General features: G+C 44.5%; 1 protein-coding gene and 1 long non-coding RNA gene across 2 annotated transcripts in view; both read left to right on the top strand.

Moving 5' to 3' along the window:
* OVCH1 (ovochymase 1) overlaps positions 1-7,090 on the top strand; it is a 53,613-nt gene extending 46,523 nt beyond the window's left edge. The window contains exons 21-25 of the mRNA XM_087722539.1: positions 228-452; positions 2,238-2,411; positions 3,443-3,662; positions 5,732-5,895; positions 7,065-7,090. Coding sequence (XP_087578665.1) covers positions 228-452; positions 2,238-2,411; positions 3,443-3,662; positions 5,732-5,895; positions 7,065-7,090 — 809 coding nt within the window. The remainder of the gene's footprint in view (positions 1-227; positions 453-2,237; positions 2,412-3,442; positions 3,663-5,731; positions 5,896-7,064) is intronic.
* Positions 7,091-7,614: 524 nt separating this feature from the next.
* Positions 7,615-13,664, top strand: LOC148044055 (uncharacterized). Its single transcript, XR_015697648.1, has 3 exons — positions 7,615-7,700; positions 11,077-11,210; positions 13,205-13,664. It is a non-coding gene; the product is annotated as an uncharacterized LOC148044055 (long non-coding RNA).
* The last annotated feature ends 13 nt before the right edge of the window (positions 13,665-13,677 follow it).

Here is a 13,677-nt window from a genome sequence, read left to right as displayed (position 1 = left end):
ACATTCCTACAATCTATTGAAACTACAATTCTCGGCATTCTAGAAGCTTCAGCCTGTTTGTTGGAAACTTTGTGAGCTGTGGTATAAACTGATCAGCCAGATGTCAAGTTAATGAAGGCTGGTCTGGATAACAGAGGGACTGTTTTGTTTTGTTTGTTTTATATTTTATAGTGGGCAAAATAAAAAATCCAGAAATATAAGAAGTCTTGTTTCCCGCTTTCTTTAAGGATGTCCAGTCTTGGATTTGATCCCAGTGGGGGTCGCAGAAATAGTTTCTCCAAACTATCCAGACATCTATCCTAATTTACTAAACTGCACTTGGACCATCTATTCTGCTTCAGGAAGCAAACTAAAAACCGTGATACAAGATGTTGTTATTGAGGATGCTAAAGACTGCATTTGGGACTCCCTGAGCTTCTATGATGGACCAGATCAACATTCACAATTGCTTGGTGCGTTGTCCTCTGTCTTTTAGTTCATAGCCCTAAATATTGTTGCTTTTCCTGACTGTGGACCGGAATTACCAAACTGATGATTAAGCCCAGATGGTTGGCAAATCTACAAATAGCGAAGAAATTGTATTTTTTGTTTGATTAGGCTTAGAAACGCATCAGAGCTTTTCCGAATGGAGCTGTAGACTATTAACTGCTGCCTTCCCCTCTATGAATATTTATGCATTGTTAGCCATTTCTCGTTGAAAGTCTGATCATTTGGTGTAGATGATGGTGGTCTCGGAGAGAGACATGATATGGGATGTTACCATTGTACTTTTGGGTACCCATAACAAGGTCCTTGATGGCAGGGATGGGTTCCGGATTCTTTTACTGCCGATTCGCTCAGGGATGCGCTTCGGGCGTACATGTGCTTGATGCATGCTATAAAAAAATTATTTCTGCGCATGCGCAGAACCAAATAACAAAATGGTGCCATCTACAGCTCCACCGATAGAACCAGTTTGGGCATGTGCATGGCTGAATTACTACCTGCTCGGCCGAACCAGCCCAAACCAGTAGGAACCCACCTCTGCTTGATGGGCAGCTCAAGCAATTTTCCTCCAGCTCAGCTACTCAAAATCGCAAAATATCTGCTTCATGAGCTAAGGCTGCTTGTCCATTTATAAAGACTCCCAGCCAGTCCCATCTCTTAAAGCTGCAGATTTTTCTTTGGCCACAAAGTCCCACTGTACCATGAAATCCTTTGTCCAGACTAAGGGGGTCAAACATCATTCAGATTAACGGCCTTTTGTTTTCTTCAATGTGACCAAATGCAGTGTGACAAGGGCAAGCAGGGAGCTGACCAAAGGCTTATGGTGATGTCCCCTTGTTGGGACAAGCAGAAAAAGTGCAGGTTATAATGGTGTGATCAGGATAAGCATCATAGGAGTAAGTTGCTCTGATGAATATTGGGGGGTGGTAACACTGACCCAGTGGTGGGATTCAAATTTTTTCACTACCAGTTCTGAGGGTGTGACTTGGTGAGCGTGTCTTGGCTTGGTGGGCATGGCTTGGTGGGTGTGGCAGGGGGAGGATACTGTAAAATCACCATTCCCTCCCACTCCAGGGGAAGGATACTGTAAAATCTCCATTCCCACCCCATTGCAGGGGAAGGATACTGTAAAATCCCCATTCCCTCCCACTCCAGGGGAAGGATACTGTAAAATCTCCATTCCCACCCCATTGCAGGGGAAGGATACCGTAAACTCTCCATTCCCTCCCAATCAGCTGGGATACGGGAGGCAGGGAGTAGATGGGGGCAGGGGCAGTCATAAGTGGTATTTACCGGTTCTCCGAACTACTCAGAATTTCCGCTACCGGTTCTCCAGAAATGGTCAGAACCTGCTGAATACCACCTTTGCACTGACCATGTGGAAGTGCCTTCAGTCTGGTGCAGCAACTAAGAGGCCGATTTATGAAATGTCCAGGGTTGAAGTCCACCCTCTATCCTGGCAGCTTATTGTGGGATATTGAACAATTACAGTCTCTTAGCCCAATCCATCTCTTCGGGCTTGCTTCTCAGTACTTAAGTACTTTGAAGACAAGCGCTATCTATGCCATCTGGAGTTCTTGCAGGAAAGGCAGAAAATAAATCTCGAAAAGAAATAGTTGGATCAATCATAGAGGGGATACACCGCTCATGCAGGCAGCAACAATTCACCTTAGGTTTTCTGGCTCTTCCCCAACCATATGGTAAATGGAAACCTTTCTGGCATACCATCTTCTTTGTCTTATGGTTTGCAGGAACACTGTGTGGCCACAAAAGGAACCTTCAACTGTTTTCGAGCAGCAGCTACTTGACCGTGCATTTCAGAACAGATGGCTCGGTTGGGGCCAAGGGCTTCAAGATCAGTTTTGAAGAGATGAATCAAGGATCTGTTCAGAGAAGCGAGAATGGGATAGAACTCAACAGTCCATGTAATAATTTTAAGCTGGAGGAGGGTGTGTGTGTGTGTGTGTGTCTGTTTTTCCTAGACTGTAGGCTTCCCAACAGACCTTCCGATTCTGGTATTTTTCTCCTATTCATTTAGAAAGTTTATTGGTCACCTTTTATGACACATCAGAAAAACTCAATCTGTTTTACCAATAAAACAAAAACCCAGCATCGGAACAAGCAAACTGAAGGAAGCATGTTTTGAAAGCGCATTTAGAAGCCTGCGCAGTGTGCATATGTCTATCGATTTCTGGCCAAGTGGCCTCCTATAAAGAGATGTCTTAAGAAAAAATTGAGCAATAAATTACTGTACGCTTGTTTTGATGTTCTGGGTGGAGTTTTTGTTTTGATGCCTTCAAGTCAGTCTTGATTCCTTGCAACTGCCTAGACGAATATGTGCAGGATTTTTTTGGCAGCGTTTCTAGATGTGGTTTGCCATTGTCTTCTTCCCAGGGCTGAGGGACAGGGCCTGGCTCAAGGTCACCCAGATGGCGTCATGCCTAAAGGTGAGACTACAACTTACAATCACCTGGTTTTGATAGCAGCCTGGCGCCTCAACCACTACCTCAAACTGGCTCTCTTTGATTTGTTGCATAAATATTCTTTGGTTTTGGTAAAGTCTCTGATATTGGCTGCTTGATTAGGCATAACAGAATTGCAGGCCTTTATTTGCATGGCATGACTGCCATCTTGACTTTTTGAATTTCTCCTGCAGACATTCCTCCTCCAGACGTACACTTTATTCATTAACGTGGAGGTGATGTGTTGGGAATGAAATAGCAATTATTTCTGAATGCATGTCTGTATGGGAGATTATTCAGAATAATTCTACTTAATTCTGCTGCTTCTCTCAGCAAATGTAATGCTTAATGTGGAAAAAAAAGTGGTAGTTGAAAAGGGTCTTAAAGCAGACGTAGTAAAGGTGCTGCAAGTTTTGCACAAATTTATGGAATTATCACTTGGATGCTACAATGTATAGGACACAATTAATAGTAGCCCTTCCTTCTGGCATTAGGGAAGTGTGGAATTCCAGTAGAAGATCTGTTTTCCATGGAGGCAATGCTGACAAACACCTCACTGGAAGGACAGGGCGAATTGGAACCGTTTAGTGGCAATCTAGCATCTCCAGCATCTTGGCCATGGCTTGTGAGCTTACAGTTTGAAAACAAATCCTTTTGCATAGGAATTCTGATTGAGAAAAGTTGGGTTCTGACTGCTGGAGATTGTAATGTAAGGTAAGCAAATATACTGGGATTTTTCCCCCTCAAAAGATTATATCCCTACCTAGGATACAACCCCTGGACGAGGGACTTTTGTTGTGTTCTCTGAATGAAACCGAAGTATATTTCATGGGAATCATCCTTGGGTCGAAAAATTTGAAACGGGTTGCCAAGGGCCCAGAATCCACACACAAAAAAGGACTTTGCTGACATCATTATCTTCTAACGTTATGTTTTTTTGCATCAATGCAGCATTTGCATTTTTTGTAAGAAGGTTATTGGTACAGGTAGAACCTGACTTACGATCATAATTGAGTGCGCAGTTATGATTGTATGACACTGATGGGATTCAAATAATTTAACAACCAGTTCTCTGCCCTAATGACCAGCTGAGTAGGCGTGGTTCGGTGGTCATGTGACTGGGTGGGCGTGGCAACTCAACATCACTCACGTCGATAGGTGCTTCGCCTTAGCGGTTACAATATAATCAGGGTTAACCGGAGAGGCAGTTTCTGTAAGCAGGGCAATAAAGATTAGGCTAGAAACAACGCCAGAATGTTTCCTTCCTGCCTTCCTGACAGGATTAGCCCTGTAAAGTGGGGAAAAACCAAAATGAGATTTCTTCCAATAACCGGTCTCCTAACTGCTTGGAAAATTAACAACCGGTTCTCCCGAATAGGTGCTAATCCTACCACTGTTGTAAGACACAAAGGCCATTAAGTGGGTCATCACATGACTGAGTCTGATTTTATGACCTTTTTTTGCAGCAATCTTTAAGAGAACATCACACTTATTGAGCAAATGCCACAGTCGTTAAGTGAACCCATTGTTTACTGGGGTGTTGTTGTTTTTTTGCTAAAAAACTGATTTCCAGCAAAAAAAGAGAGTCATAAATCCTTGGTCATGTGACTGTGGGACACTTGAAATTCTGTGAATTTAGGCCAGCTTCTGAATATCCAAAATGTAATCATGTGATTAGAAGAGGAGCTGTCATATCTTTGAACAGTTACTAAATGCCCGAGTGTAAGTCTAGGACTACATTTAGTTCATGTATGTATGTATGTATGTATGTATGTATGTATGTATGTATGTATACATAATCATACATATATACATACATACATATCTCTCTCTCTCTCTCTCTCTCTCTCTCTCTCTCTCTCTCTCTCTCTCAATCTATCTATCTATCTATCTATCTATCTATCTATCTATCTATCTATCTATCTATCTATCTATCTATCTATCTATCATCTATCTAACTCAGATGTACATTTTTCCTAAACAGACACAGTTTATGCAAATTGCTTCTCCTATAATTTTGTTTTACCATCCTCTGATGTATGCATCGGTGGGCAAACATTTTGAGTAGCAAACTGAAATGCAATATAGTAGATATAGTATTGCTATATAACAGGTGTCCCAGATGTTGCTAGACTCGGATTTTTAGTATTTCTCCATGTTGTTCACATTAGGAGTTGTAATTCAGCAACTCCCAGTGCACAGATCCATGAAGTGCACATTGGATAAGTTTTCCTTAAAGTATATACTCAATAGATTTTACCTCTAGTCATAAATGATCCAATTTTTATTATTGGTTTTATAAACTAACCATACAAATTTGCTAACTGCAATATATTGTAGAATCTAGGAGTGGGTTGCTGCTGGTTTGGCCCAGATCGGGCAAACCGGTAGTAGCGGGGGTGGGAGGTTTCACTCACCCGCCCGGATGCTTCTGCTCATGTGCAGAAGCTTCTGTGCATGCGCAGAGGCATCGTGTACACGCACACACAGAAGAATGCACCCAAATCGGTAGTAAAAAAAATTAGCAACCCACCTCCGGTAGAATCCCTCAAGAATATCAAAAGACTGTATTATTTCTTTATTTTGTCAAATTTATATCTTATTCTCTTCCAGGGGCTCTAGATTATCTTCATATCAAAAACAGGGAGTTGGGGTTGTGAGTTTCTGGACTTAGATATGGGTCTCAGAGTATAGATAATATGCAACATTGCTCTGCAAAAAAGAAACATGCTATTGCTGTTATTAAATTGTGCATATGGTGAACTTGGAATTTTTTTTTTTAGCACTCAAACAGACAAAGCTGTCCTAGGGATCACTAACCGGCTTCCTGGTGCAGAAGGTGGCACTCAGATCTCAGTGAAAACTGTCTACTTTCATACCAACTTCAGTGGGTTGCCTCCCAGCAATGACATTAGTCTGTTAGAACTGGAGATCCCCATTCATACAGGTACTATAAAGGGGGAAATAACTTTCTTGGTTCAAGACAGTAGTGGGATTCAAAAAAAAATTCTACTGGTTCTGTGGGCATGGCTTGGTGGCCATTGCATGGCTTGGTGGCCATGGCAGGGGACGGATACTGTAAAATCTCCATTCCATCCCCATTCCAGGCGAAGGATACTGTAAAATCTCCATTCCCTCCCACTCCAGGGGAAGGATACTGTAAAATCTCCATTCCCACCCCACTCCAGGGGAAGGATACTGTAAAATCTCCATTCCATCCCCATTCCAGGCGAAGGATACTGTAAAATCTCCATTCCCTCCCCACTACAGGGAAAGGATACTGTAAAATCTCCATTCCCACCCCACTCCAGGGGAAGGATACTGTAAAATCTCCATTCCCTCCCCACTCCAGGGGAAGGATATTGTAAACTCTCCATTCTCACCCCACTGCAGGGGAAGGATGCTGTAAATCTCCATTCCATCCCCATTGCAGGGGAAGGATACTGTAAAATCTCCATTCCCACTCCATTCCAGGGGAAGGATACTGTAAAATCTCCATTCCCACCCCATTCCAGGGGAAGGATATTGTAAAATCTCTATTTCCTCCCCACTCCAGGGGAAGGATATTGTAAAATCTCCATTCCCTCCCCACTCCAGGGGAAGGATACTGTAAATCACCATTCCATCCTCACTCCAGAAGGATACTGCAAAATCCCCATTTCCTCCCGATCAGCTGGGCTTCCCTTGGGAGGCAGAGAATAGAGTCAGAGGTGGTATTTACCGGTTCTCGAACTACTCAAATTTTCCGCTACCAGTTTTCCATTCAAAACATGCTGAATACTACCTCTGGTCAAGACCTTTATCTACAATGTCAATGCAAAGAAATTTGAGCTGAAAAGCAGTTGAACCACAGTTGCTAGATAAAAGAAACTTTATGGGCCAGAACCAAGCTAAAGCTCTTGTAACAATGGCTTGTCAAAAGTACTAAAATAGTCATATTGAGCCCCATTGATTTGTATCTTCTGTGAACTGACTTCAGTAAAAAGCCTTGTGTGTAAATGGAAAAGAAAGGGCTCTCTAGGCTGTACAAATGCTATTTTGCAACTGATTCATCCGATCTGACTGAAATAGTCCAGTATTTGTCATGTCTGAATCTATTCCTATCTGCATAAATAGGAGAATATCTCATCCTACGATTGTGATCGGACATTATAAAGGAATTTAGAAAATTGGGAGGAAAGCAAAAGAAGAATGAGATATTGGGGAATGGCAGAAAAGATTACATGGTCTCCAGGAAGAGGGAAGCGTGGGAAACAAACTCAAAATAGCAATAGCACTTAGGCTTATATACCACTTCACAGTGCTTTACAGCCCTCTCTAAGAGGTTTAGAGAGTCAGCATATTGCCCCCAACAATCTGGGTCCTCATTTTACTGACCTCAGAAGCATGAGTCAACCTTGAGCCGGTGAGAATCGAACTGCTGGCAGTTGGCAGAATTAACCTGCAATACTGCATTCTAATCACTGTGCCACCATGGCTCAAAATAACCCTGGCTTGATTGTATTAATTTAAGACGAGACAAAGGGGAACTGGGACAAGCTCTCAAGACTCGAGACCTACTTTGAAGGGATGTTAACAATTTTAAGATTTCTGAATACCTTTCCTAGAATATACCAGATACCAGAAATAAAGTTCTGCTTTATTTCCTCTTTTGTTTTTTAGGAGACACCGTAGGACTTACCTGTCTGCCAGAACAGGAGGAGAAACTAGCCACTGATGCCAAGTGCTTGACTGCAGGATGGAACATAACAGGTGAGGGTGATTGGTACTATCTAGCCCCGTGATGGCAAACCTATGGCACGTGTGCCCAAAGTGGCACGTGGAGCCATGTCACCTGGCACGCATGGCTAGATACCCATTTCTCTGGTGCGCATACGGATGCAATGATGCGCATACACACGCAATGATCAGCTAACCTTCGGGCATGCAGCAGTGCCAGAAACTGTAAGAGCTTGCTTGGTCTTCTGTTTTCTGGTGTGAGCATGCACGCCAGCCAGCTGATCATTATGCACCCATGTATGCCAGTAACAGGAAGACTAGCTGGCTGGCATGCATCGGAAACCGGAAGTTCATTTTCCAGGGGCAGCTCCTCTTCCGGGTTGTGGCCCAGACGAGCATGTGTGCTCCCTTTTCAACACTTTGTGCCGAAAAGGTTCGCCATCACTGATCTAACAGTGTTGTGTTTCTGAAAGTATACATTTATGAAAAATGGCTTTGCACTGCCACAAATGAGAGTTAAAACGAAATATTGCAGTATGGGAAGCTGGCATTCAGGATTCTTACATTCTGTTCCTTTCACTATTGTGTTTCTAATTCTCCTTCTCCCTCCTCCTCCTCCTCCTCCTCCTCCACCACCACCACCACCTCCTCCTCCTCCTCCCCCTCCCCCTCCTCCATGGTGTAATGTATATAGGAGTAACGTTTGGAGACAGGGGAAAGAGCCACAGCCAGGGAATAGCTCAATAAGAGCAGCTTAGCTCATAAAAGGAAAGTGACCATGATGAACATCTCCGATGGGACCCCTCCCCTAGTTTCTTGGGCTGCAAAGGCAACAGGGAAGAAATGTGCTTTCAAACTTGCAAGATTCTATTAATGTAACCTTACAATAAAGTAGAATTAGTCCATCTGATCCTACTTCCTTTCTGGACTACCTTGCTAGGCTGGCAGGTAGAGGTGCCGTTGGGCATAAGAAGTCCTCCTTTTTATTTGGGATATTTGAATCCTGTACTGCTGGATTGATTATGTAGCATCAAGCCGGTGTTGACTCTTAGTGAACGCATAACTAGATTTTCTGTCAGGCACAAGGAACCAGGAAGAGGTTTAGTTCAAAGCACTTCAAGTTTATTACATGCTACCTTATACACAAGAATCTGATATATCTACGATGGTCAAGGCAAATTGACGTTAGAGAAGACTCAACGGAATTCACAGGAGGCAGGACTTAAGTCTCTTGTGGAAGTGTAGTGATTCTAAACTCATCAAGCATTTGACCCCACCTTCAAACTCCTCCTGGTAATTTCCTTTCTCTTCTCCATGATTATCTGACCCTTATTTATTTAGCATATGGCATACAATGTCAGGGGAATCTACAAATGCTGGACATAATGCAGTCCTGACACCCTAGATTGCGAGTTCATTCCATTCAGTGCTTGTATACCGATCCTTGGTGCACTGTGGGGTGGGTGGGTGGGTGGGTGGGTGAACTAGCTTTACACCACTGGTCTCACAGTCTTGCCTCATGTCTGGCTATGTCCACCATTGGCTTTTGCTCTACACACACAAGCGCAGCTAGGTTCCCCGCCCACCCCCCAAAGTGGTACCAATTTATGATGTTCATCCATCGTGTTCGAAGAGGATCTTGACATCTAACAGGTTGTGGGCTGTCTATGATGTATCCGCAGGTGGCTGGTAAGGCCTATATGGGAGGGGTGAAATTCAGCAGGTTCTGACAGATTCTGGAGAACCGGTAGCGGAAATTTTGAGTAGTTCGGAGAACTGGCAAATACCACCACTGGCTAGCCCCAGAGTGGGGTGGGAATGGAGATTTTGCAACATCCTTCCCCCTGGAGTGGGGGGAGAATGGGGATTTTGCAATATCCTTCCCCTGCCACGCCCACCAAGCCAAGCCCACAGAACTGGTAATAAAAAATTGTGAAGTTCACCACTGCTATATGGGCATGAAATGTTCTGCCACATGTCAAGCAGATGTGGGTGAGTACCATTGTCGCAGCATTTGCAGCTCTGGCTTTGTGGAGTGCTCGCTTCTCTTATGCTATGGCTCTTCTTCTGTCCTCAGATGTCTGGCAGCCTTGGTGGATCAGCGTGCGCCAGGTTGATCGATCTTGTGCCAGGGTTTCCCAGGAGGTGGTGTCAATTTCCAGGGACTTGAAGGGGACTTTCCACGTGTCTTTGCATCACTTCCAATTTACCTACTTGAAATATTGCCTTGCTTTCAAACTGCTGGGTGGGCAAGAGTTAGGGATCGATCAATGTGAGCTCACTCTGTGTCACGTTGCCGGGCTCAAACCACTGGAGTGCAGACCAGTGGTGGGTTGCTACCAGTTCAGACCAGTTCAGCTGAACTGGTAGTGGCAGCAGCAGCCCAGACCTTCCACGCCACCAAACCGCTTCACCTGATGGAGCCATCTTGTTTTTGGCTTCTGCGCATGTGCAAAACAATTTTTATTGTAGTGCGCATGCGCATGCCCATGAGCGAACTGGCAGTAATGGTTGCCGGAACCCACCCCTGGTGTAGATCATTTCTGGCCAGCAGTCTCAAAATCATTAAGCCTCTGCGCCACTGTGCCCACTCTGATCTGACCCTAACCGTTGTCCTTCAGCGCTTTCAACGGCGCCCCCATCGCCGCTATAACTGAGCCCATCCACCTTTCAACTACTACTCATCTTTTTGTTCTCTTTCCTGCCATTTTCCCCAGCAGCAGAGTTTTCTCCAGAGAGTTAGGTTTCCAGGTGGGTTAGCAGCACTTAAACCAAGTTCTTTTGTCCCTCAAGAAAAAAAACCTTACATTTTCTCCTACATCGGCTGGAACACCTCGAGTGTTATAGATCTCATTTTAATGCGACAAGCACCGGTATGTGAAGTCTGCACATCCCAAATCAAGGATTGTGTAAGGGATCATTTCAGGCCACCAGCAAGAGAAAGATCTTTTTCTCCCCCTGTAACTTGTTATTTGGGAGAGAGCTAAATTACAGAGAGAAAAAGAGGAGGTCAGAGAGCAAAGAAGAAAGGATAGTTAGCTATCCATCTCCTCCTTTTTAAAATTCCATCTGCTGTTCTGAGAAGGCCTCCTAGGGGAATAACTCCTCAGTAGAAAAAATGAGGGACTCCTCTTGTTGACTCCTAAATAATCTCACAACAAAACCACGAGAAGAGTGTGTATAGAAATGTGTGCATCTAAGCCTTCGGTAAAGGTTATTTTCTTTGAACATGCATTTAGACTCCTATATTATTATTATTTTGGCTTGGTGACTCATATTCTTATTTTCACTAGTAGAAAGTTATACCTGGGATGTCGGGAACTACTTGCTAAAAACAACTTAATAAGTCTTTTCCCACAGTTGCATGTATCGAATCATATTTGTCTGGTATTGCTTGTTTTCCATCTAGAGAATCGGTTTTCCAGAAGGCTGCAGCAAACAGAAATATCACTCCTCACAAGTGATGCCTGTACCAGATACTGGGGTGAAGACATTAAAAACACGAATATATGTGGAAGTGCTACGGGGACAACTTCATGTCCTGTACGTAACGGGTGTGGGATATTGTCATTAAATGGGAGAAGTGTAATCTTGCATTTGGGACCACTTAACTGAAGAGGCGCCAATCATACTGAAATTCCTAATGTGATCAGTAAGTTTATCCATTAAAAAGACGGGGGATATGATCCCAAGACTGTATTTGACATCAGAAAGCTTTCCGGCTGCGCTGCCACAAATCAGCATTGCAGCTGTAGAGAACTAGCAGAGCGGTTTCCCGCCGTTTTGAAGAAGGGAGCATACATAATGTGCTTCTTCAGAAACAAACAAAATTACCTATGGATATGATCAGTGGTGGGATTGAAAATTTTTAGCAACTAGTTGCTGGGTGGATGTGGCCATGGGGGCGTGGTTGGGTTGGCTTTCTGCACCATGGGGAGGGGGGCATTTTCACCCTCCCCAGGCACCGGAGGATTTCCTTGAGCCTTCGGAAGAGTGAAAATGGCCTCCCCCAGGCTCCGGAGGCCCTCCGAAGGCAGGACTTCTTGTACTTTTGGTAGACCCATTTTTCGCCCTCCCAGAGTCTCTGTGCGGGACCTGCACTTACCTGGCATCCAAAACAGGCTGCATGGAGATTCCTGGGAGGGGTTGGGCAGAGCCAGCTGGTTGTCGGAACTACGGGTTCGGCGAACCAGATTAAAATTAACATCCAGTTCACTCGAACTGGTCCAAATCAGCTGAATTCCACCCCTGGATATGATACTGTTCTGCTTATTTTGAATCATTGTCCCCAAGTGGTACAAAGTGCACTCTACATGGGGCAGCCTTTGAAGAGTATTCGGAGACTACAACTCGTCCAGAATGCAGCCGTGCGAGTGATTGTGGGTGCACCTCGGTACACCCACGTTACACCTATCCCCCGCGAGCTGCACTGGCTACTGATCGGTCTCCGGATACGCTTCAAAGTGCTAGTCGTAACTTATAAAGCCCTTCATGGTATTGGACCTGGGTACTTGAGAGACCGCCTGCTGCCAATTACCTCCCATAGACCCGTTAGATCGCACAGGGTCGGCCTCCTCCGGGTTCCGTCTACCAGCCAATGCCATCTGGCTACCACCCGGGGGAGGGCCTTCTCTGTAGCAGCTCCGGCCCTTTGGAACGAACTCCCCACGGAGATTCGGACCCTCACCTCTCTCCAGGCCTTCCGGAAAGCCGTCAAAACCTGGCTGTGCCAGCAGGCCTGGGGTTGATGAGTTCCCCTCCCCTCTCGACTTGTATGGCTGTATGACTCTTGTGTATTTTAATTATGTGTATTGTGTTTGTATCCCCTTTCCCCTTTTGATTTGTTCACCGCCCTGGGTCCCTCCCGGAGAAGGTCGGCATACAAATAAACTAAATCTTAAATCTTAAGAACTTCAGATGGGTATTGAAAGTATGAAGCCATAAATCAGAAACAGACAATCTGTTGCCTTCCAGATGTTTTGGATGGCAAATATTAGCAGCAATAAAGAAAGCTGCAGTTAAAATATCAGGAGGGTATCATTAATTGTTGCATTTCTTGTGCCATAGATATATAACCCTATGGAGCAGAGGTGTCAAACTCGATTTCATTGAGGGCCATGTTAGTGTTATAGTTGACTTTGGGGGGCCAGGGTAGGCGTGGCCAGCTTGACGACACTCGTGCCGAGGGCACCTGTGGTGGCTTGAGCACTCTGCTAGCCAAAGCAGGTTCCCGAGCTCCAATTTCAGCTGTGACAGTCTCCTGCAGCCCTCTGCCAGCAAAAATGGAGCTTGGGAGGACCGCGGGCAACCCTCCTGAGCTCCGTTTTTGCTGGCAGAGGCACCGCAGGTCGGTCCTTTGCTGTTTCCAGGTGGTCCCGTGGGCCAGATCTCAGCATCCCGTGGGCCGGATCTGGCCCCAAGGCCTTGCGTTTGACACCCCTGCTATAGAATGATGGGTTGATTTTAAGCTATGTATTATGGCTGAAAATGCTTATTATTTTGCATCCTATTCATTCTGTCCCTCCTTCTGTTTACAGCGAGAGTTGGGGGGACCTCTTATATGCAAGATTGATGGACGCTATAAGCTTGTTGGTCTTGAGAGCTGGACTAGTGCCCATTGTGAACCAGAGTCTCCAACAGTCTACACGCAAATCTCTTTTTACAGAAATTGGATTTCAGCAGTGATTTATGGACAATTGTGAAAAATGAACTTAAAAAAGCACAACTGTAATAGAAGTTGTGCTTCAGAAGGACTAATTTGTCAAGTGTTGCCAAATCTTCATGTATTTTCTCAGAATCAGTTCTGGAGAAACTAATGCCATCTTGCTATTTATTGAAAGCATGATGCCCAAGTCTGCATATCTTTAAGTAGAAAAACTCATATGGTTTCTGAATGTCTGGATACGTCTCCTTCTAATATGTTTCCTAATAATTGTGTATTGAGAATATTCTAATACTGCAACCTTCCCAGGAGGCTTCCAGCAAATAAAGTCAATAGGAAAAGATGGAT

The sequence above is a fragment of the Thamnophis sirtalis genome, unplaced genomic scaffold, assembly GCF_051295495.1.
Source record: "Thamnophis sirtalis isolate CommonGarterSnake01/CBP01778 unplaced genomic scaffold, rThaSir2_p1.2 scaffold_9, whole genome shotgun sequence".
In the NCBI taxonomy this organism is placed as follows: Eukaryota; Metazoa; Chordata; class Lepidosauria; order Squamata; family Natricidae; genus Thamnophis; species Thamnophis sirtalis.
Note: the sequence above shows the minus strand (reverse complement) of the source record. Positions and strands in the feature narration are given on the sequence as shown.